This window comes from Lacerta agilis, chromosome 2 (genome assembly GCF_009819535.1).
Source record: "Lacerta agilis isolate rLacAgi1 chromosome 2, rLacAgi1.pri, whole genome shotgun sequence".
Classification (NCBI taxonomy): Eukaryota; Metazoa; Chordata; class Lepidosauria; order Squamata; family Lacertidae; genus Lacerta; species Lacerta agilis.
Genome location: NC_046313.1, coordinates 112,041,915 through 112,066,334, shown reverse-complemented (window position 1 = coordinate 112,066,334; position 24,420 = coordinate 112,041,915). Strand labels below are relative to the sequence as shown.

Here is a 24,420-nt window from a genome sequence, read left to right as displayed (position 1 = left end):
GTCGCCACCAAAGAGTACGTTGATCTGGAGAATTCAAAAATGTTTTAATCCATGAGCAAAATATTCCCTTCGCTCCTCACTTCTGAAACATAAAACACTGTCAGTGAATTCAGCCTGAAGCAATCTCATATTATGCAAGATAAGTAAGAAAAACAACACAAAAATTTAAAGGAAGGGCATATAAAACCAATGAGGAAGACTACTACCATACGAAGTATGTTGAAGTTTGAATTTCAAAGCATCATAAAGTAAATGTACATTTTCAATTTTGCTCATGGTATTCCTTTTACTGATATTTTTACCGTTCTGCTTTGAGGTTGATTTGTTTTTCGAATGGTCCAGTGGAGGACAACTTTCAGTAAACAAATAAACGAGTAAGATCTCATTGGGTTTGAAAAGTGCCAAATTCTCCTGGTGACAACCTTGATGGGGCTTAAGGCAGTTTTACACTGGAAGTGAGAGAGGTTGACCAGCATCTCCCTCTTTCTCGTCCTGCTCTCTTGCAAACTGAGAGAGCATTGCAGAGAAAGCAGCGTTTGGCCAGCTGCAGCGGCCAAAATGGCCTACTCTTATTTCTATCCCCGCTATTGAAAATGTGTTGGGTGAGCCTTAGCGAGAAGGCATGACACCACTGTACGCAGGCTGCCCAGCTACATTTTTCCTATCTTGCCTTTTCTCCAAGGGGCTCATGGTGGCCTGTGGTGCTCTCCGCTTTCATAGCTACCATCACAACAACCCTGTGAGGTGGGTCAGCCGGAGAGGCCGCCAACAGGCACAGGTCGCTGCCTGATCAGTACTTTTTGTTCAGATGGGGGTATGAGACACTTAATCCCATGGTTACGGGTTGACTTTTCTCCAAGCCTCCCTCGGCACAGCGGTGGCTGGCTTGCCCACTCGCGCGCTTCTGCTTTCCAGAAGGCAGGAATAAGCAAATCGCCGGAGAAGCGAGTGAGCAAGCCAGCCGCTGCTGCGCCGAATGAGGCTTTTTGCAATGGGCGGCGCTGGGCTCAGTCGGGGGGGCACCAAGAGTGTCACCCCACCTCCAGAATGGAAGGGGATTGACGGGCGCCATCGGGGATGATGCTGGAGGCGCGGTGGTGGAAGAGGCAGCAGAGTGGAGCAAAAGCAGAGCAAGAGGGGGAGCCAGCCGAAGTCCGTCCGTCCGTCTGTCCACATGGAGGAAGAGAGCCATGCGAGCGGAGGGGAGGGGCGGGCTTCTCTTTGGCCGCTCAAGCCCCTGCCTGGCTCACCTCCGCCCACAGCCAACCTGTTCAGTGGGCGCTTTACTATTTCCGGCTCAAGCAGAGGGGCAGGGGCCCCACACCTCCGCCCAGCCAGAAATAGCAGGCCGCCAAGCAGGTTTACCAGCAGGCTGCGCGGTAAGGCTGCCTCGCTCTGCGGCTCGCTGGGGCGAGGCTGGGCGTCGCGGGGCAGGGGGCATGCCGTGTGTCACCCCCCCTCCCCTGGAACCCAGGGCGAACCGCCCCCCCCGCCCCCCAGCGACGCCCCTGCTCTAAGGGGCTCATGGCGGCCTCTGGTGCTCTCCGCTTTCATAGCTGCCATCACAACAACCCTGTGAGGTGGGTCAGCTTGAGGTGGGTTAGTTGTTAGGGTTTAGATGTGGCATGAGACTCTTAAGGTGGGGGTCACAGGTTCCAGCCCCACGTGCGTCAAAAGAGTCCTGCATTGCGGGGGGTTGGGCTGGATGAACCTTGGGGTCCCTTCCAACTCTAAATCCAACCACGTTTGTTTCATCTTCTCATTCTTTTTGCCGGGCGCCACTGCGAGGTGTTAGACGGTACAGAGAGGTGTGCCAGTAAGTGAGTAAATAGAAAGGAAATATAAAAATAAATAAGCACCCTTCCCCAGGACCCAAAGGCACTTTTTTTTCCTCAGAGAGGAACTGACTACAAATCCCAGAATCCTTTGCATCCGGGAAAAGGAAAGAAGCGAAGGAATAGGACGTCCCAGCTGCCTGTTTCCTATGGCCAGCCCCCATTTGTGTGGGTCTTTTGCAGGAGGCGTCTGGCCATCGAGATCTCTGGTGCAAAGAAGGTTTGCAGGGGAGGCTGAAGGTCCGAGCAGGAAGGAGTCTTTGCTGGCATGAGGGGCAGCTCTACACGGGCATAGCTGTCAACTTTTCCCCTTTCTTGCGAGGAATCCTATTTGGAATAAGAGAATTACCCTTTAAGAAAAGGGAAAAGTTGACAGCTATGCACGGGTGAGAGGGCACCATCTGAACCCAGCAACACGTGAATGCTGGTGAGGGGGCGGGGCAGGAAAGGGCGGCGGGAAAAATAAGCCATTCTGGCTTTTCCCATTGCACAGATAAGTTTGCACCTTGCATCGGGGAGAAAGAGGAGGAAGGGGAGATTCTCGAGAGCAGAATAAGGGAACTCCTTCACTTGTTTATTGCTCTTTGGAAGCTTTGAAATGAAATATGTTAGTAAAATGTAAAATTTTGTAAAATGCTGTGATCCCTGGGGTCATGAAGAGTCGGACACGACTAAATGACTAAACAACAACAACCAGAGATAAATATGAATATGAAACGCAGTAATAGTAGATGATAAATACGCACCAAGAATGGAGTGCATGAAACCACTTAAGCAAAATGGTATTAATTTGTATAAAGCATATAAAAATAACTGACTAAAAATGAAATGAAATGAAAACTTGGTGGTAGGTTGTTCATATTTTTTAATTGCCAGGAGCTCAAGGTATAGTGCGCATGGTTCCTCATCTCCCTATTTTTTCCTCCCAACAACCCTGTGAGGGAGGCCAGGCTGAGAGACAGTGACCAGCCCAAGGTCACCCAGTGGGCTTCACCGCCAGGTGGGGATTTGAACCCCGGCCTCCCAGGTCTCAGCACAGAGCTCTAACCACTACACCAAATTGCCACTCTGGACTAGCAGTGCTCCCTGGTATTAGACGGGGATCTTTTCCCAGCCTCTCTTAGATAGATCAGGAATTGGACCCAGGAATATCTGCTATGCCAGTGAGCTATGGCTGCTCTCCAATCTCTTTTTTGTTTTTGTTTTTTTCCAATTATTTAATTTTCAAATATTAGAAATTCTGTGAGGTAGGCTAGTCCTGAGAGGGAATGACTGGAGCAATATTTCCCGATGAGTTTCACGGTTGGGGTGGAATTTGAACCCAGGTCTCCCAGGTTCTAGTCTGGAACTTTAACCACTGTGCTGCACTGTAGCTGTGCAAAATGATTTTGCAAGCATGTGATGGACTCCCACCAGCATAACAGCAACAGTCTGGAAGCGCCAACCATGTTCCTTCCCTGGGGTCCTTGCAGTTGGGGCCCGACCCCCCACCCTGCAGACATCTTCAGCCGTCCTCCCTCACCCTTCTGACACAGAGCGAAGGACCACCTTGGCCCCCCCAAACACGCAGTTCCCTAACCCAAGCTGTTGTTTCGTTACGGGTGTTCCTTCTCTGGAAATGTTTGAGGGAGCTTTGGATGAGCAGTCGACTCAATTATCCGGCCCGTGGCCACCCCCGCCGCCAGCTCTTAACGGCTCTGCGCAGTTGCCCACTTCCGAGTTGACGGAGCACCGGAAATAGCTTGTGTGTATGTGCAAACGTCATTTCCGACACACTTCCAGGTCTGAGGAGGCCCATGCGCACGTGCACCAGCTACTTCTGGTGCTCTGCCCACCCAGAAGTGCGCCGAAAATAGCATTTGTGCACGCATTTTGGCGCACGTTCCCTGCCCTCCGGCCCGCCGTGCGATCGGCACTGGAGTAACCGGCCCAAGGCCTGGTATGTTTGCCAACCCCTGTGTTAGGCGGTACAGAGAGGTGTCTTCATTCTTTGGCAATCCTTCATAATCAGCAAGATTGTCTTCCATGAACACGGTCTTAACAGTGAGACCGTAAGTGACTGTGGAGGCCAATTCTGGATCCACACGTTTTCATAGTGGAGACATAGGTTTCTGGGCGGGAGTTGATCACGGTGAGGGTTTGCCAAACATGCCTTCCTCTTAGCTCATTTCTCCCTTGCGTCCTGAGTTCGAGTGTCTTCAAAGCCCATGACACCTTTGGTAAAGGCTCTTCTCCAATTGCAGCACTCGCAGGCCAGTGTTTCCCAGTTATCGGTGTTTATACTACTGGTACTTTTTTTTAGATTTGCCTGGAGGGAGTCTTTAAACCAGGGGTCAGCAACCCCTGGCCCATGGGCTGGATGCGGCCCACAAAGGCAATTTTACCAGCCCACAAGCCACCTGCCAACTGTGCCGCCGACCTGGCAAGCCCTCTGCCGGAAATTCCGTCTGCACACACGCATCCGTCTGCGCAGACGTGATTTTCGGTGTCTGGACATGTGCAGAAGCGATTTCCCGTGCCACGGACATGCGCAAACACGATTTCCGTTAGCGCGCTGCACATGTCCGGCCCACAGATGCTTTCCGTGGGCTTGATTCGGCCCATGGCCAGATAACCTTGCCGACGCCTGCTTTAAACCTCTTTTGTTGACCACCAGCATTACGCTTACCATTTTTAAGTTGGAAATAAATAGTTGTTTTGGAAGATGATAATTAGGCATCCACACGTGACCGGTCCAACAAAGTTGATGATGAAGAATCATTGCTTCCACACTGGTGATCTTTCTTCTTCCGATACACTGGCAGTAGTTCGCCTGTCTTCCCAAGTGATGTGAGATGTTGGAGATGGCTTTTATAAGTGGTCCATGTTTCACAAGCATACAAAAAGGTTGGTAGTACAATAGCTTTGTAAACAATCATTTGGGTTTCCTCAAACACACTGCACGTCAATCGGAAGAAAGCTGCACTCGCAGAACTCAGGTGATGCTGGATTAGTAAAGGTAAAGGGACCCCTGACCGTTAGGTCCAGTAACGGATGACTCTGGGGTTGTAGCGCTCATCTCGCTTTGCTGGCCGAGGGAGCCGGCATACAGCTTCCGGGTCATGTGTCCAGCATGACTAAGCCGCTTCTGGCGAACCAGAGCAGCGCATGGAAACGCCCTTCCCGCCGGATCGGTACCTATTTAACTATTAGCACTTTGATGTGCTTTCGAACTGCTAGGTGGGCAGGAGCTGGGACCGAGCAACGGGAGCTCACCCCGTTGTGGGGATTCGAACCCACAGCCTTCTGATCAGCAAGCCCAAGAGGCTCTGTGGTTTAACCCACAGCGCCACCCGCCCTCTAAGCCAGTAAATAGAAAGGGGGGAGGAAGGAGAAGATAAGCAGCCTTTCCCAGAGCCCAAGGGCATATTTTTCTTGCCTTGAAGGAAAAGACTACAACTCCCAGAATCCTTTGGGTCTGGAAGAAGCGAAGAAGCAGGACATCTCAAGAGGTGCCTGTTTCCTCTGGGCAATCCCCATTTGTGTGGGTCTTTTGCAGGAGGCATCCGGCCATCTCGATCTCTGGGGTGCAAAGAGACCTTGCAGGGGAGGCTGAAGGAGTCTTTGCTGGCTGAAGGGCCCTTCGGAAGCAGCAGGTGAGGCAGTTTGGGTGGGATGACAACTCCATTTAGAGTTTCTCTTCCCTTTCTGACAATGGGCAAGAAAAATATTCTCTGTTACTTCATTCCTAGGGATGGTAAGGATCCTGTTGTTTTAAAGTTGCTTCTCCCACAGACCTGGCCTCTGTTCTTCCTTTCCCTGCCCCCCTCCTTGATTTGCTATTTTTAAGAACATGAAAAGTCAGAATCTCAACCTTCTCAGAATCCCAGTACCCACTGGACCCTCCTCTCAGCAAGCCTGTCCAACATTATATCTATGCACTGCGCATGCTTTGGCCCATCCTGCATTTTCCAAGGTTCATCTTCCTGGGGGCCCCTGCGTTTTCGCACGATGCGAGAAGGAGAGAAACCTCGCTTTTCCTTTTACGCCTCTGCCCTGTCCTCCCTCCACCATCTTTGCTGTTCCTCCTCTAACTCTGCTGCCATCTCAGTTCATTTGGGTTTTGTTTTTTCTTTAAAGCATGGACTGAGAGGAGAACAGAGAGAGAGAGACATGGGCATCATTGTTCTAAGGGATTTGGGCGGAAGTCTGAACAAGGAGAATTTCTCTTGAGCCCCAAAAATGACCTAGAGCTGAAAGAAGTGGGGAAGAGTGCCCTTCTTCCAGCTTCCTCCTCCAGCTCTGTGTCGTTTTCAAGGGAGACGGAGGTAGCAGCCCTTGCTGCCTTAGGACCAAGGCAGTGGGGGGGGCAACTGGCTAAAAGGTTTGAAACTGCTCTAATTTTGGTTCCTCTGTTTCATTTCTGTCAGGTTGGTGTTGGTTAAATCTTTTGTTGGGGTTTGCAATTGTTTTTATTTGGGTATAACTGAAAACTTTTTATTATTGTATCTGAAGAAGTGTGCATGCACACGAAAGCTCATACCGAGAACAAACTCAGTTGGTCTCTAAGGTGCTACTGGAAAGAATTTTCTATTTTGTTTATTATTGGTTTTTGTTGGTTTATTGGTTTGTTCGTTGCTTGTATGGGACATCTAGGTTTTTTTAAAATGTTTGAAGTTTTATTGTGTACTATATCTTACGAGCCACCCAGAGTGGTTGGGGAAACCCAGCCAGATGGGCGGAATATAAATATAAATATAATTATAAAATTGTTATTGTTATTGGGGAGAGGGGGCTAGAGAATCTCTGAGGGCCATTCCTGTGTTGATAGAGCCCACTGGACAGTTTGCTCAGCACCCTCTCATCACAAATAAAAATAGTTCTTCCACTGGTTATACCAAATGCAGTGGGTGTTGTGGGCAGGGGGAGAAGTGGTACAACCTCCGTCTCTCATGCATCATCTGGTCCAACCATCCCAGGGTGGATTCTGAGGCTACTTCTCTGCCATCTTCAAACCCTGATTCCACATTGTTCACTCTCTCAGCAGGTAACTCAAGGAGGAAACACTTTTGCCTGGAGTGTGACCGATGCTTTGCCTTCAGGTTGGCTCTTGCTAGACACCAGAGAATCCACACAGGGGAGAAGATGCAGGAAAACTCTGAGAGTGAAGAATGTTTGGGTCAGAGTTTGGAGCTTGCAAACCATCCAGGAACCCCCAAGTCTTTGGAGTTCAGGAAGGTTCTTGCTCATCAGCCCATCGTTCTGATCCAAAGGAACATCCATGCAGGAGGAGATAACTCATATCGCTGCTTGGAGTGTGGGGAAGGTTTCTCCCAACTCTCATTTTTTGTGAAACATGAAAGAGGCCACAGAGGAGAGAAACCCCACACATATGGTGAGAATAGGAACGGGTTCCCCGAGAGATCACGGCTTCGTGAACACCGTAAAATCCACACAGGAGAGAGCAGAGAATGTTTAGGTCAGAGTTTGGAGATTGCAAGCCATTCAGAAACCCCTAAGTCTTTGGAGTTCGGGAACGTTCTTGCTCATCAGCCAATTGTTCTGATCCACCGGAACGTCCATGTAGGAGGAGATAACTCATATCGCTGCTTGGAGTGTGGGGAGGTTTTCTCCCAACTCTCAGATTTTGTGAAACATGAAAGAGGCCACATGGGAGAGAAACCCCGCAAATATGGCGAGAGTAGGAACAGGTTCCCCGAGAGATCTCAGTTCCGTGAACACCGTAAAGTCCACACAGGAGAGAAGCCCCACAAATGCAGTGTTTGTGGGTTATGCTTTTCTATTAGGTCAAAACTTGTTACCCATCAGCGAACCCACACCGGAGAAAAGCCCTATAATTGCCCAGAGTGTGGAAAATCATTTGCTCTAAAGTCAGTGCTTGTGATCCATCAGAGGCTCCACACAGGAGAGAAGCCCTATGAATGCTGGGAGTGTGGGAAATGTTTCACTCAAAACTCACAGCTCTGGAAACATCGTTTGGTTCACACAGGGGAGAAACGTTATAAGTGCTTGGAATGTGGAAGAAAGTTTACTTGCCGATTCGACCTTGCAATCCATCAGAGAACCCACACAGGAGAAAGGCCCCATAAGTGTCTGGTGTGTGGAAAATGTTTCCCCTCAAAAAGAAATCTCAAGCGACACCAGAGAATCCACACAGGAGAGAAACCCTATGAATGTAGAGAGTGTTGGAAATGTTTTTATGAGAGAGCTGAGCTTCTGAGGCATCAGACTGTTCACACTGGAGAGAGGCCCCATAAATGTGCAGAATGTGGGAAAAGCTTTTTTTCAGCATCGGAACTTGTAATCCACCAGAGAACACATACAGGAGAGAAACCGTTTGAATGTGTGGAGTGTGGGAGATGCTTTTCCCAGAAACAGCACCTCTCCAGACATCAGAAGGTGCATACGGGAGAGAAACCCTACAAATGCATGGAATGTGGGAAATGCTTTGCTGGCCTATCAGATCTTCGTGTACATGACAGGATACACACAGGAGTGAGGCCATATGAGTGTGAGCAGTGTGGGAAATGTTTTTCTACTTCATCCCATCTTATTATTCATAAGAGAATCCACACAGGAGAGAAACCATATAAATGTTTAGACTGTGGGATGTCATTTAATATAGCAAAAACCCTTAAGGGTCACCAGAGAATACATACAGGAGAGAAACCCCACAAATGCTTGGAGTGTGGGAAATGTTTTTCAAGGAACGACAGCCTTGTGACCCATCAGAGAACCCACACAGGAGAGAAACCCTATAAATGCTTGGAGTGTGAGAAATCATTTTCTCAGAAGTCATCCCTTGTGATCCATCAGAGAACCCACACAGGAGAGAAACCTCACAAGTGCTTGGAGTGTGGGAAATGTTTTTCTCAGTCAGCACATCTTCGCAGTCACCAGAAGGTCCACACAGGAGGAGACCTTCCCAATGTGTAGGGTGTGGAGAATGTTTTTCACAGAGTGGAAACCTTCAAAGACTCCATGTGGAATAAAGAGCATATAAATGTTGGGAGTGCGCGGAAAGATTTGATTAGCGGTTAGTCCTCGTGGCACACCAGAGTGTCTACACAAAAAGGAGGACGTATAGATATCAGGAGTGGGGAAAATGCTTTGGAAGGAAATGAATCTTTAACAACATTGGAGATTCCACAAAGGAAATACAGTGTAAGCAAGCGTATTCAGGGAAAGGACATACTGGTATATAAAGCCTTTTTGTAAAGTGCCTTATTGTTGCCATTGTGCCTTGCTAGAAAATCATATCCTCTGTGTCTCTTACTTGATTTGTCTTAATACTTTGCTGAGATGTTTGCACAGGATGTTACAAGATGTTCTATTTGGAGGCCTTTTCAACAGGATGTCTGATAAGAAAAGGGGATTTTTGCTATGTCTTGCTTTGCTTAAGCATAACACTGTACCCAGGAAGTGCCTTATATGGATATATAACTGAAATGCTTAGCTTTTGGAGGGAAAAGGGGAAGTAACCAATTATCGACAAAGGGAGGGTTGTGTCCAAGCTTATTGGCTTAAGTTTGCTGCGATACATTAATATGTTTGATGCTACCTGGAAAGGGTATATAAACCCAGAGCACTGATGCTCTGGGCTCAGCCTTTGGGAAGTATCCCACTGTGCCTTATTGCTGCCACCAATAAACTTACTATCTATTTCTCCAACTACTGTGTCTGTGAGCCTTGAGAAGTTATCGAACTAAGGTTCCCAGGTGCTGCGCTAAAACAGTGCAAGTGTCTGGGGTGTGGGAAGTGATTTGCTGCTCATTCGGACCTTCAAAGGCACCAGAGAATCCACAAAAAAGGGAAATCCCATTAATGTTTCGAGCTTGGGAAATGTTTTGCCTGGAAGGGGCAGACTGGTTCCTCATCAGGGAGTCTACACAGCAGAGAAACCACACAAATGCTTTGAGTATGTGTATTGCTTATAATTTCAGACAGTGCTGTCTCCTGATCTCAATACTATGGTAGCTTTAAATCCTTATATATCTATATTATTATTATTATTATTATTATTATTATTATTATTATTATTTATTTGTACCCCGCCCATCTGGCTGGGTCTCCCCAGCCACTCTGGGCGGCTTCCACCAAACATTAAAATACATTTAAAATATCACAGTTTAAAAACTTCCCTAAACAGGGCTGCCTTTAGGTATTTTCTGAATGTCAGGTAGTTGTTTATTCCCTTGACTTCTGACGGGAGGGCGTTCCACAGGGCGGGCGCCACTACCGAGAAGGCCCTCTGCCTGGTTCCCTGTAGCTTTGCTTCTCGCAGTGAGGGAACAGCCAGAAGGCCCTCAGCGCTGGATCTCAGTGTCCGGGCTGAATGATGGGAGTGGAGACGCTCCTTCAGGTATACAGGACCGAGGCCGTTTAGGGCTTTAAAGGTCAGCACCAACACTTTGAATTGTGCTCGGAAGCCAATGGGAGCCAATGTAGATCTCTCAGGACCGGTGTTATGTGGTCCCAGCGGCCACTCCCAGTCACCAGTCTAGCTGCCGCATATAATGTACATATAATGAGGACTTCCCCATAAATCTATCTGTGTAAAGAGAATTTTGCATCAATCAGAGGTCTAGACAGCTGGCCGGATAAAAAGGAGTCAAGAAGAGAAGAAGAGTTTGGATTTGATATCCCGCTTTTCACTACCCAAAGGAGTCTCAAAGCGGCTAACATTCTCCTTTCCCTTCCTCCCCCACAACAAACACTCTGTGAGGTGAGTGGGGCTGAGAGACTTCAGAGAAGTGGGACTAGCCCAAGGTCACCCAGCAGCTGCATGTGGAGGAGCGGAGACGCAAACCCGGTTCCCCAGATTACGAGTCTACCGCTCTTAACCACTACACCACACTGGCTCTCAACTAGCAGACAGGCCTATCTTGACCTAGCCATGGAACTGGCAATTAGACATAGACTTTGCCTCACTGCTGGGAACAGAGAGAGTAACTTTGCTCTGTGCCACTGCAGAGATAAGGGAGGATGGCAACAGAACTTAAAGAGCCTTCTTGCTCTTAGATCATGTTTAAAAGCCTCTATATAAGGGCTCAGCGACAACAGCTATTTGGGTCCCTCGTTCGAGTTCTGCTGGTGAACATCAACGTTGGCCCTATCAAGGGAAGGGAAGGATCTCCTGCTCCTGGGTCTCTGCAGCAAATACTGCAATAGGTTAAGGTCTGGTACAATAACAACATTGTAAAATACACAGTTTGAGGTTTTCCTCACTCTACACGTTTTCCGTTTCTCTCTTATTTACGCCTCACCATGCTTAGTGCAGCAAGGAGTACCTTGAGGTGGAGAATTCAAAAATGTTTTGAGCCACGAGCAAAATATTCCCTTCGCTCCTCACCTCTGAAACAACATTTTTTTGGTCATGGAAGACAAAAAGCCTCCCAAAAATCCTTAGTATGTGAAAAATCCCACTTCACCCCCCTTTTAAAACTTGCATTTATTGAAAATCAAAGCAGTGCATACAAAACACTCCCAAGTCAGAGAAATACTGTCGATCACTTCAGCCTGATGCAATCTCACCTTATGAAAGAGAAGTAAGAAAAAGAAAAGGAAAAAATTACAAGAAGGGAAGAAAAAACAAATGAGTAAGACTACTAACAAACTAAGGTTTGAATTTCAAAGCATCATAAAGTAAATGTACATTTTCCATTTTGCTCATGGTTTTCCTTTTTCCCTGATATTTTTACCATTCTGCTTCGAGGTTGGTTTCTTTTTTGAATGGTCCAGCGGCAGACAACTTTCAGTAAACAAATAAATGAATAAGATCTCCTCGGTTTTGAAAAGTGCCAAATTATCCTGGTGACAACCTTGATGGGGCTTAAGGCAGTTTTACACTGGAGGTGAGCGAGGTTGACCAGCATTTCCCTCTTTCTCCTCCTGCTCTCTTGCGAACTGAGAGGGCATTGCAGCCAAAATACTCTTATTTCTATCCCTGCTCTTAAAAATATGTTAAAAATATGTTGGGAGAGCCTTAGACAGAAGACATGACACCACTGTAGCAGCCCAGCTGCATTTTCCATATCTTGCCTTTTCTCCAAGGGGCTCATGGTGGCCTCTGTTACTCTCCGCTTTCATAGCTGCCATCACAACAACCCTGTGAGGTGGGTCAGCCACAGGTCACTCCCTGATCAGTACTTATGTTTTAGATGGGGGCATGAGACTCTTAATCTCGGGATCATGGGTTCGAGCCCCATGTGGGGCAAAAGAATGCTGCGTTGCCAGGGGTTGGACTGGATGACCCTCGGGGTCCCTTCCAACTCTAGAATCCAACCATGTTGTTGTTGTTGTTTAGTCGTTCAGTCGTGTCTGACTCTTCGTGACCCCATGGACCAGAGCACGCCAGGCACGCCGATCCTCCACTGCCTCCCGCAGTTTGGCCAAACTCATGCCAGTCGCTTCGAGAACACTGTCCAACCATCTCATCCTCTGTCGTCCCCTTCTCCTTGTGCCCTCCATCTTTCCCAGCACCAGGGTCTTTTCTAGGGAGTCTTCTCTTCTCATGAGGTGGCCAAAGTACTGGAGCCTCAACTTCAGGATCTGTCCTTCTAGTGAGCACTCAGGGCTGATTTCTTTGAGAATGGATAGGTTTGATCTTCTTGCAGGACGATTTGGTCTGTGACCGTTTAATAAAATTTGATTTGATTTGATTTGATCTTCTTGCAGTCCATGGGACTCTCAAGAGTCTCCTCCAGCACCATAATTCAAAAGCATCAATTCTTCGGCCAACCATGTTGACATGCAAGTTTGTTTCATCTAATCTCATTCTTTTTGCTGGGCACCATTGCGAGGTGTTAGACGGTACAGAGAGGTGTCCCAGTAAGTGAGTAAATAGAAAGAAATATAAAAATAAATGAACACCTTTTCCCAGAACCCAAAGGCACTTTTTTTCCTCAGAGGAACAGACTACAAATCCCAGAATCCTTTGGGTCCGGGAAAAGGGAAGAGGCGAATGACTAGGACGTCCCAGGCTGCCTGTTTCCTATGGCCAGCCCCCATTTGTGTGGGTCTTTTGCAGGAGGCGTCGGCCATCGCGATCTCGGGGGTGCAAAGAGGTTTTGCAGGGGAGGCTGAAGGTCCGAGCAGGAAGGAGTCTTTGCTGGCCGAGGCGCCCTTCGGAAGCAGCTCTACACGGGTAAGAGGGCACCGTCCGAACCCAGCAACACGTGAATGCCGGTGAGGGGGGGCGGGGCAGGAAAGGTTGGCGGGAAAAATAAGCCATTTTGGCTTTTCCCATTGCACAGATAAGTTTGCACGTTGCATCGGGGAGAAAGAGGAGGAAGGGGAGATTCTCGAGGGCAGAAGATGGGAACTCTTTCACTTGGAAGCTTTGAAATGAAATACGGTAGTAAAATGTAAAATTTTGTAAAATGCAATGGTACTGCGGGAGGCAGTGGAAGACAGGAATGCCTGGCATGCTCTGGTCCATGGGGTCACGAAGAGTCGGACACGACTAAACAACAACAACAACCAGAGATAAATATGAATATGAAATGCAGTAATGTTGTTGTTGATGTTCAGTCGTTCAGTCGTGTCCGACTCTTCGTGACCCCATGGACCAGAGCATGCCAGGCACGCCTATCCTTCACTGCCTCCCGCAGTTTGGCCAAACTCATGTTAGTAGCTTCGGGAACACTGTCCAACCATCTCATCCTCTGTCGTCCCCCTTCTCCTTGTGCCCTCCATCTTTCCCAACATCAGGGTATTTTCCAGGTTTTCTTCTCTTCTCATGAGGTGGCCAAAGTACTGGAGCCTCAACTTCAGGATCTGCCCTTCCAGTGAGCACTCAGGGCTGATTTCTTTAAGGCTGAATAAGTTGGATCTTTTTGCAGTCCATGGGACTCTCAAGAGTCTCCTCCAGCAGCATAATTCAAAAGCATCAATTCTTCGGCGATCAGTCTTATTTATGATAATAGTAATAGTAATAGCAGTAATTTGTTGTCGTTGAGTCGTTCAGTCGTGTCCGACTCTTCGTGACCCCATGGACCAGAGCATGCCAGGCACGCCTATCCTTCACTGCCTCTCGCAGTTTGGCCAAACTCATGTTAGTAGCTTCGAGAACACTGTCCAATAGCAGTAATAGTAGATGATAAATTACAGGTAGGAGCCGTGTTGGTCTGCCATAGCAAAACAAAATAAAATAAAATAAAATAAAAAATTCCTTCCAGTAACACCTTAGAGACCAACTAAGTTTGTTCTTGGTATGAGCTTTCATGTGCATGCACAGTTCTTCAGATGATAAATACGCACCAAGATTGGAGTGCAGGAAACCACTTAAGCAAAATGGTATTAATTTGTATAAAGCCTATAAAAATAATTGACATGAAATGAAAGCTTGGAGATAGATTGTTCATATCTTTTAATTGAAAAGTCTGGACATTAAGAAAAAAACCAGATAACATTATAATCCCTTGAATAAAAAAGAAAAAAGTCTTCAATTGGAGCATCCACCTGAATATTTTAAAGTGCTTCAAAATGTCTTGTATATCATGGGGATGGGGGGGGGGACCCTCAGATCCTGGCGCCAAATGGCGGTGTAGTTGGACTCTGAATCCCCCACCCACCCATGCCAGCCCCATATCCCTAGTGTGTTTCAATCCCATCTCTGAGTCTGGTGCTTTTGCCTGGCTAGAATATGCCATAGATTATTCCCCTGACCTGCTTGGCTGGAGGGGTGTGTGCATGTAAATAGACCTCTGGTTTCTGTGTGGCTTGAAAGTATCCCACGGCTTGCATGTATTTCACTTCCTTGCATTCATACCCCACTGATCCTGCCAGGAGCTCAAGGTAGTGCGCATGGTTCCCCATTTCTCCATTTCTTCCTCCCAACAACCCTGTGAGGGAGGCTAGGTTGAGAGACAGTGACCGGCCCAAGGTCACCCAGTGGGCTTCACCGCCAGGTGGGGATTTGAACCCCGGCCCCAGGTGGGGATTTGAACACACAGTTTGGAAAGCTCCGGTATAGAGCATTAAAGTCTCACATTGAATATAAATGATCTGAAGAAAGGACTTTTATGATCTGCAAATGGAGATGATGTACCGGTATGCACTTTTTTGGTAACCCAACAAAATGTTTAATCAAAACAAACAAAGAATGAAGTTGCAAGCCTCTATGGGGAAGACCGAGATTCCCACTCCGCTCGCCCCCAGTGGTGTTCCTGAGGTGCTGCAGTTTTTGCTGAGGGTTTTTTTTGTCATTACAGAGGCCGCTAACATTTGAGGATGTGTCTGTTTATTTCTCCAGGGTTGATAGGGCCCTCCCTGCTGGACGTTGGCCGAAGCGCAAGGGAGGGCATGCTGGAGAATGAGGGGAACGTGGCCTCTCTGGGTAAGGAGCCTCCTTCTCACTGCAAGAGTCTGAAGAAGTCCTTCTGGGACATTTTTTTGTCACTCTTCTTTTGGGGTGGAGGGGTAGGTGGGGAACAGGTTTGTTGCACAAGAGCTGCAAATGTACTTTATTTCAAATGCCTAGCATTTTGATCCCCTTTTCCCCCTCCCAAGAGCCCAAGGTGGGGCACACAGGTCTCCCCACAAGAAGCCCTAAACGGCCTCGGCCCCGTATACCTGAAGGAGCGTCTCCACCCCCATCGTTCAGCTTGGACACTCGGCTCAGGCTCCGAGGGTCTTCTGCTGTTTCCATCACTATGAGAAGTGAAGTTATAGGGAACCAGGCAGAGGGCCCGCCCTGTGAAAAGTCCTCCCTTCAGATGTCAAGGAAATAAATGACTACATAACCTTTAGGAGCCCTGTATCAGGAAGTTTTTAATGTTGGACATTTTATTATGTTTTTATATGTGCTGGAAGCTGCCCAGAGTGGGTAGGGTGACCCAGTCAGATGGGTGGGGTTCGAATCAAAAAGTATTAGTCTCCCAGGTTCTAGTCTAGCACTTTAACCAATGCGCTGCACTTTAGTTGTGCAAAATGAGTTTGCTGGCATGTGAGGGACTCCCAAGTCCCAACAGCGTAACAGCCACTGTCCAGAAGGGCCAACCAAGTCCCCTCCCTGTGGTCCTGGCAGTGCAGTCCCGAATCCCCACCCCGCAGACGTCTCCAGATAGATTTATTTATTGTCATTGTCCGTATATACACAGTATACACAACAACGAAAATCAAACACCCAAAGACCGGATTTACCATACACATTTGCACATATCTCCAACACTCTCATCCTTATTAAAACATAATCTATTAAAACATAACATAATCCAGAGTATAACATAACCTATTAAAAGCATAGCATAACCTCCAGCGCAGAGCGAAGGACCACCTTGCCCCCCACAAGCATGCGGCCCCCAGCCCCCTAACCCAAGGTACCGTTTAGTTATGGGTACTCCTTCCCCATAAATGTTTGGGAGAGCTTTGGATGAGCGGCCGCCGGGATTAGTTTGGACCATAAGGCTGAATGCTCCTTTCTCCTCCCTTCTTCTTCCTCTTCTTCCTTCTTCTCATTTCTTTCCCGCATAGCACTGCCGCCTCCCAAGACAAGCCTCGCCCCCAGCGCAGAGCAAGCGGAGGAGCCCAGGCCGCCACAATATCAGATCTCAGACGGAACAGGGGCAGCCATTTCGGACACCAGCTCAGGTGAGGCGGTTTGGGTGGGATGCCGAGTCCATTTTTTTTCTCCCTCGCTGAGAATTGGTAGGAAAAATGTTCTCTGTTACTTCATTCCTATGGATGGTAAGGATCTTCTCCCACAGACCTGACCACCATTCTTTCTTTCCCCACCCCTTTCCTTCCTCCTGGATTCACGCTTTTTAAGAACATGAAAATCCAGAATCTCGACCTCAGAATCCCTGCTTTGGTCTGTCCTGCATTTTCCAAGGTTCAGCTTCAGGCGGGGCTCTGGCTTTTCGCATGATGAGAGAAGGAGAGAAACCTGGCTTTTCCTTTTACACCTCTGCCCTGTCCTCCCTCCACCATCTTTGCTGTTCCTCCTCTAACTCAGCCCTGTGCTGAGTCCCTCAGGCTCAGAATTTAGGAGGATAGAGGAGGGGGAGAAGAAAGTGGGGGATGAGAGCAAACAGGCAAATGCGAGAATGGCGATTGCCAAGCTTTCTAGCTCCGTGAGCACATTTGGGTTTTCTTTTTTCTTTAAAGCATGTTCTGTGGGCACCACCCATTCTGGTCATTTCTCCCTGGACTGAGAGGAGGAACGGAGACAACAACATTAGCATCGTTGTTCTAAGGGATTTGACCGGAAGTCTGAACAAGGAGAATGTCTCCTGAGCCTCGAAAAGGACCTAGAGCTGAAAGAAGTGGGGAAGAGTGACCCTCTTCCAGCTTCCTTCTCCAGCTCTGTGTCGTTTTCAAGGGAGACGGAGGTAGCAGCCCTTGCTGCCTTAGGACCAAGGGGGCAGTGGTGGGGGACTGGCTAAAAGGTTTGAAACGGCTCTAATTTTGGGTCCTCTGTTTCATTTTTGTCAGGTTGGCATCTGTTAAATGTTTAGGTGGGATTGGCGGTTACTTTTATTTGGCTACAACTTTTATTGTTTATTATTGTTGCTATTATTGTTATTATTGTTATTGCTATATATTGGATTATTGGTTTGTTTGTTGCTTGTATAGGATATCTTTTAAAAAAATGTTGGATGTTTTATTGTTTCAAGCTGCCCAAAGAAAGTGGTCAGGGAAACCTAGCCAGATGGGCAGAATATAAATATGAGATTATTATTATTATTATCATTATCATTATCATTATCATTATTATCACCATCATCATTATCATTAGGGTGGGGAGGCTAGAGAGCCTCTGAGGGTGCAAGGGCCATCCCTGTGTTGTTGGAAGGAGACAGCTCATTAGACAGTTTGCTCAGCAGCCTCTCAGCGAAAAAATAAATTAAAAATAGCTCTTCCACTGGTTATACCTTATGCAGTGGGTGTTGTGGATGGGGGAGATTTGGTGCATCCTCCATCTCTCATGCATCATCTGGTCCAACCATCCCAGGTTGGATTCTGAGGCTACTTCTCTGCCATCTTCAAACCCCAATTCTGCTTTTTTCACTCTCTCAGCAGGTAACTTGAGAAGGAAACACTTCTGCTCAGAGTGTGGCCAATGCTTTGCCTTCAGATTGGCTCTTGCTAGACACCAGAGGATCCACAGAGGGGGGAAGATCCAGGAAAGCTCTGAGAGCAGGGAATGTTTGGGTCAGAATTCGGAGCTTGCAAGCCATTCGGAAACCCCTGAGTCTTCGGAGTTCAGGAAGGTTCTTGCTCATCAGCCCATCGTTCTGATCCAAAGGAACATCCATGCAGGAGGAGATAACTCATATCGCTGCTTGGAGTGTGGGGAAGGTTTCTCCCAACTCTCAGATTTTGTGATACATGAAAGAGGCCACACGAGAGAGAAGCCCCACAAACATGGCCAGATTAGGATCGGGTTCCCCAAGAGATCACAGCTTCATGAACACCATAAAGCCGACACAGGAGAGAAGCCCCACAAATGCAGGGTGTGTGGGTTATGCTTTTCTGTTAGGTCACAACTTGTTAACCATCAGCGAACCCACACTGGGGAAAAACCCTACAAATGCCAGGAGTGTGGGAGATCATTTGCTCACAAGTCAGGCCTTGTGGTCCATCAGAGGCTACACACAGGAGAGAAGCGCTATGAATGCTGGGAGTGTGGGAAATGTTTTCCTCAAAACGCACAGCTTTGGAGCCATCGGTTGGTTCACTTGGGGGAGAAACGGTATAAGTGCTTTGAATGTGGAAAAAAGTTTACTCGGCGTCCCACACTTGTGCGCCATCAGGGAACCCACACAGGAGAAAGGCCCCATAAGTGTCTGGAGTGTGGAAAATGTTTCCCCACAAAAGGAAGTCTCAGGCGACACCAGAGAATCCACACAGGAGAGAAGCCCTATGAATGTAGAGAGTGTGGGAAATGTTTTCATGAGAAAGCTGAGCTTCTGACCCATCAGACTGTTCACACCGGGGAGAGGCCCCATAAATGTGTAGAGTGTGGGAAAAGCTTTATTTCAGCATCACAACTTGCAATCCACCAGAGAATCCATACGGGAGAGAAACCTTACAAATGCATGGAATGTGGAAAATGCTTTTCCCAGAAACAACACCTCAAGGTGCATGAAAAAATCCACACTGGGGAGAAACCCTACAAATGCATGGAGTGTGGAAAATGTTTTAGCAACAAATCACACCTTCATGTACACCAGAGAATTCACACAGGAGTGCGGCCATATGATTGTGGAGAGTGTGGAAAATGTTTTTCTACTTCATCACATCTTACTATTCATAGGAGAGTCCACACAGGAGAAAAGCCACATAAATGTTTAGACTGTGGAATGTCATTTACTATAGCACAAAGCCTTAGGGGGCACCAGAGAACCCACACAAGAGAGAAACCCCACAAATGCTTGGAGTGTGGGAAACGTTTTTCAAGGAAAGACACCCTTGTGGTCCATCAGAGAACCCACACAGGAGAGAAACCCTATAAGTGCCCGGAGTGTGGAGAATGTTTTTCAAGGAAAGACAGCCTTGTGACCCATCACCATCAGACAACCCACACAGGAGAAACCCTATAAATGCTTGGAGTATGAGAAATCCTTTTCTCAGAAGTCATACCTTGTGATCCATCGAAGGATCCACACAGGAGAGAAACCTCACAAGTGCTTGAAGTGTGGGAAATGTTTTTCTAAGTCATCACATCTTCGCAGACACCAGAAAGTCCACACAGGAGGAGAGCTTCCCAATGTGTAGAGTGTGAGAAATGTTTTTCACAGAGTGGAAACCTTCAAAGGCTCCATGTGGAATCAAGAGCATATAAATGTTGGGAGTGCGGGGAATGTATTGATCAGCGGTCCGCCCTCGTGGCACACCAGAGTGTCCATACAAAATGGAGGATGTACAGATGTCAGGAGTGTGGGAAATGCTTTGTAAAGGAAATGAATCTTCTATCAACATTGGTGATTCCACAAAGGAAATACAACGCAAGTGTCTTCAGTGTGGGAAGTGATTTGCTACTCATTCGGACCTTCAAAGGCACCGGAGAATCCACAATAATGGGAAACCCGTTAATGTTTCAAGTGTGGGAAATGTTTGGCCTGGAAGGGGCAGGCTTGTGCCGCATCAGGGAGCCTACACAGGAGAGAAACCACACAAATGCTTTGAATATGTGTATTTCCAGATAATTTCAGAATGCGGTGTCTCCTGATCTTGATGTAATGGTAGCTTTAAATCCTTATAAATCAATCTGTACATATAACGATGGCTTCCTCATGAATTTATCTGTATAATGAGAACTTGGCATCACCTAGAGGTCTGGACAGCTGGCCTGATAAGGAGTCAACTAGCAGACAGGCCTGTCTTCACCCAGCCATGGAACTGGCAATTCAACATTGGCTCACCGCTCAGAACAGAGAGAGTAACTTTGCTCTCTGCCAACCACTGAGATATGGAAGGATGGCAACAGAACTTTTTTTTTTTTTAAGAAATTTTATTATATTTCAAAAATAACTGAAAGAAAAAAGAAAAAGAAAAGACAAAATACAAGAAAAAAAGACCAAATACAAACAATACAAAATCCAAAAATACAAACTACACTTAACCACAATTAAAAACACCAAAAATACAACAACAAAAAATAAATCCTAAACATCCTTATACTTATTTAATCTTACTTAATGGACTTCCTCCCATCTTCTATGCTGCATTCATTACAAATCTAATTTTAGTAACTTTATAACAATTTAAAATCATCATTCACAACTAATCTATACCTTATTTATCTATCATCTTATTTCTAACTTTAACAACTTAAATCATTCCAATTCACCTTATCAATTCTAACAATTATATCCTACTTCTCCTAATATACTTTATGCTGTTGCCATTAATTCAGCTGATTTCCAGTTCAAATCTCTATATTATCACATTTTTTCAAATAGTCTCTAAATTTCTTCCAATCTTCTTGCACCGCTTCCTCCCTCTGGTCTCGGAGTCTCGCAGTCAGTTCAGCGAGTTCCATATACTCAATCAACTTCATCTTCCATTCTTCCACTGTCAGTAAAATCTCACTATTCCAGTTCTTAGCTATTAAAATCCTAGCTGCTGTTGTGGCATACATAAAGAAAGTTTTGTCTCTATTGGGAATCTCCTGGTTGACCATGCCCAGCAGAAAGGACTCTGGTTTCTTACTAAATGTGTTTTTCAACACTTTTTTAAGCTCATTGTAGATTTTCTCCCAGAACTCCTTTACCTTTGGGCACGTCCACCACATATGATAAAAGGTACCTTCCACTTTTTTACATTTCCAACATTCATTACTCACTCCATGATACATCTTAGCTAATTTCACAGGTGTCAAGTACCATCTATACATCATTTTCATAATATTTTCTCTCAAAGTAATACATGCAGTAAATCTGATACCTTGCTTCCAAAGTCTTTCCCAATCCTCCAACATGATATTATGTCCCACATCTTTTGCCCAACCAATCATAACTGATTTAACCATTTCATCCTTTGTATGCCACTCTAGCAACAAATTATACATTCTGGAAAGATTCTTACTATTCGGTTCAATAAGTTCTGTTTCCAACTTGGACTTCTCAATTGAAAAACCTAATTTTCTATCTATCTTAAAAACTTCATTAATCTGATAGTACTGCAACCAGTCTGTCATAACCTCCTTCAATTGTTCATAACTTTTCAGTTTAAAATTCTGGCCATCTTGTTCCAAAATATCAGCATACTTTGGCCATTTCGCAGACATGTTAGGTCTCTTATACGATGGCAACAGAACTTTAAAAGCCCACCTGCTGTTAAAACATGTTTAAAAGCCTCAGCGGCAGCAGCTCTCTAAATCCATCCTTCAAATTCTGCCAGTGAACATCAATATTGGCTCTATTGGAACATAGATGTTAGACTGTTAGAATAATATTTAGAATATACTGGGCCCCATTACGTTTGTCTTAAAAAGGGGTATCTCATGTATCTCACTGTTGGAGATGCACTAGGGATAATGCTTCTCTAAAATATATGTTTTTTCAGTGTCCTATAACTGAAACTATCAACAGAACTGTACAGAACAACCTTACATTTACTGAGCAAAATATCCTCTTCAGTTATATACCCAGCACATGGAACCTTGTTGTTGTTGTTCAGTCGTTCAGTCGTGTCCGACTCTTCGTGACCCCATGGACCAGAGCACACCAGGCGCACCTATCCTTCACGGCCTCTCGCAGTTTGGCCAAACTCATGTTAGTAGCTTCGAGAACACTGTCCAACCATCTCATCCTCTGTCGTCCCCTTCTCCTTGTGCCCCCCATCTTTCCCAACATCACAGCACGCCCGACACTCCTGTCTTCCACTGCTTCCCGCAGTTTGGTCAGACTCATGTTGGTAGCTCCGGGAACAATGTCCAACCATCTCGTCCTCTGTCGTCCCCTTCTCCTTGTGCCCTCAATTTTCCCCAACATCAGAGTCTTTTCCAGGGAGCCTTCTCTTCTCATGAGGTGGCCAAAGTACTGGAGCCTCAACTTCAGGATGTGTCCTTCTAGTGAGCACTCAGGGCTGATTTCTTTAAGAATGGATAGGTTTGATCTTGCCGTCCATGGGACTCTCAAGAGTCTCCTCCAGCACCATAATTCAAAAGCATCGATTCTCTGGCGATCAGCCTTCTTTATGGTCCAGTTATCACTTCCGTACATTACTACTGGGAAAACCATGGCTTTAACTATACGGACCTTTGTCGGCAAGGTGATGTCTTTGCTTTTTAAGATGTTGTCTAGGTTTGTCATTGTTTTTCTCCCAAGAAGCAGGCGTCTTCTAATTTCATGACTGCTGTCACCATCTGCAGTGATCATGGAACCCAAAGGACAATAAGAGTGGATTCTCCGTGCCCTGACCACAGGAAAAGGACTGATATTGATGAATTGGAAAAATAAAAATGCGTCTCCCTTCTACGATTGGATTGGAGTCTTATACAAACTCGCAACATATAAACGACTTACATATAAATGCAGACATGCCATACATAAGTTCAATGATATTTTGGATCCATTTTTACAAATGCTGTTAATAGGTTAAGGTCTGGTGAAGCACAAAAACAACCTTGTAAAATATACAGTTTAAGAGTTTTCCCCCTGCCCCCTTTATTTTCCCCTCTACACGGTTTCTGTTTCTCTTTTTCTCTCTTTTATTTACGCCTCTCCACATTTAGTGCATGTATAATTAAGTACTTTTTCAACTTTCAGTGGTTTTTTTTTTAAAGAAAAAGGTTAGACTGCTTATTTAGCTTCTTTTGCTTTGCTTAAATTAATAAAAGCTTTCTTCCAAAAGTACATTGAGGTGTAGAATTCAAAAAAATTTAAGCCATGAGCAAAATATTCTCATCACTACTCACCTCTGAAACATCTTCTCTTTTGTCATGGAGTATGTGAAAAATCCTACTTCCTCACCCGTTAAAAAAATTCATTTATTGAAAATCAAAGCAGTGCATACAAAACACTCCAAGTCAGAAAGACACTGTCAATCAATTCAGCCTGATACAATCTCACTTTATGCAAGTTACAGGTAGGTAGCCGTGTTGGTCTGCCATAGTCAAAACAAAATAAAAAAATTAAATAAAAAATCCTTCCAGTAGCACCTTAGAGACCAACTAAGTTTGTTCTTGGTATGAGCTTTCCTGTGTATATGAAGAACTGTGCATGCACATGAAAGCTCATACCAAGAACAAACTTAGTTGGTTTCTAAGGTGCTACTGGAAGGATTTTTTTAAATTTTGTTTTCACTTTATGCAAGATAAGTATGAAAAACAAAACAAAAAACTAAAGGAAGGGAAGGAAAAATGAATGAATAAGAGTACTAGCAGCCCAGGGAAAAGGGGCTGCTGACGTCCCACCGCTGCCTGCTCACAAAAATGAAATGTTCTTTCTTTCCCCCCCTTTCCAGCCTCCCTCCCGCTCCACGTTCATGCCAATGCCCCTCGCAAAGGAAAAAAGGTGGAAAGGGAAGAGGCTACCCTCCCACCTCCAGTGATCCCAAAGATCAAAGTCTGGCACGCATCTCCCCGCATTCACACGTTACAGGGGGTCAGGCGCAGCTTCTCCACGAAGATTCCCCAAGCGACCTCCTCGGGGAGTTTTTCTGCCTCGCCCTTTGCGTGCAGGAAAGGGCTCAGATGCAGTAGCAGCTCCGTTTCTGGAGCTCAAGTCTCCAGGAGGGACCTAGCAAGCTCCTTGCAGCCGCAGATTTCTGCCCTCCCTCCCTTAGTCTAGCCGTTTTCCCCGTCTGGAAGCAACGCCCAGCCGCCTCCCCTCCTGCGAAAGAGCCTTTCCCTTCCAAAGCCTTGCAAGAAAAAACTCCTGCCTCCTGCCCCACAAAAGCCCCTGTTCTCGGGGACTGGCGAGATAAAAAGCAAAAGCCCCGTTGCCTTGTGGGAATCCCCACTCCTGGGCTCTTTTCCTTCTCAGACGCAAAGGCTTCTGGGAGATTTAGTTTCAGGCTTTGGCCCTGAGCCCCAGGCAGGCTGTGATTTTGGGGTTGTGGGAGGGTGCTTTAGAAAAACAACAACAACCCAGCAGCTTAAAGCACATTCGTGGGCTGTTGGAAAACACCCAAA

General features: G+C 46.3%; 2 protein-coding genes across 2 annotated transcripts; both read left to right on the top strand.

Annotated features, from left to right (window-relative positions):
• Positions 1-6,869: 6,869 nt before the first annotated feature.
• LOC117042692 (zinc finger protein 260-like) lies at positions 6,870-9,380 on the top strand. The gene has a single exon (XM_033142295.1). It carries the CDS (start codon positions 6,960-6,962, stop codon positions 8,769-8,771), a length of 1,812 nt encoding a protein of 603 aa, XP_032998186.1. The 5' UTR covers positions 6,870-6,959; the 3' UTR covers positions 8,772-9,380.
• A 3,763-nt stretch (positions 9,381-13,143) lies between these two features.
• LOC117042695 (gastrula zinc finger protein XlCGF26.1-like) lies at positions 13,144-20,061 on the top strand. Its single transcript, XM_033142298.1, has 4 exons — positions 13,144-13,191; positions 15,091-15,174; positions 16,311-16,427; positions 17,856-20,061. Exons 1-4 carry the CDS (start codon positions 13,152-13,154, stop codon positions 19,379-19,381), a joined length of 1,767 nt encoding a protein of 588 aa, XP_032998189.1. The 5' UTR covers positions 13,144-13,151; the 3' UTR covers positions 19,382-20,061.
• Positions 20,062-24,420: the final 4,359 nt, after the last annotated feature.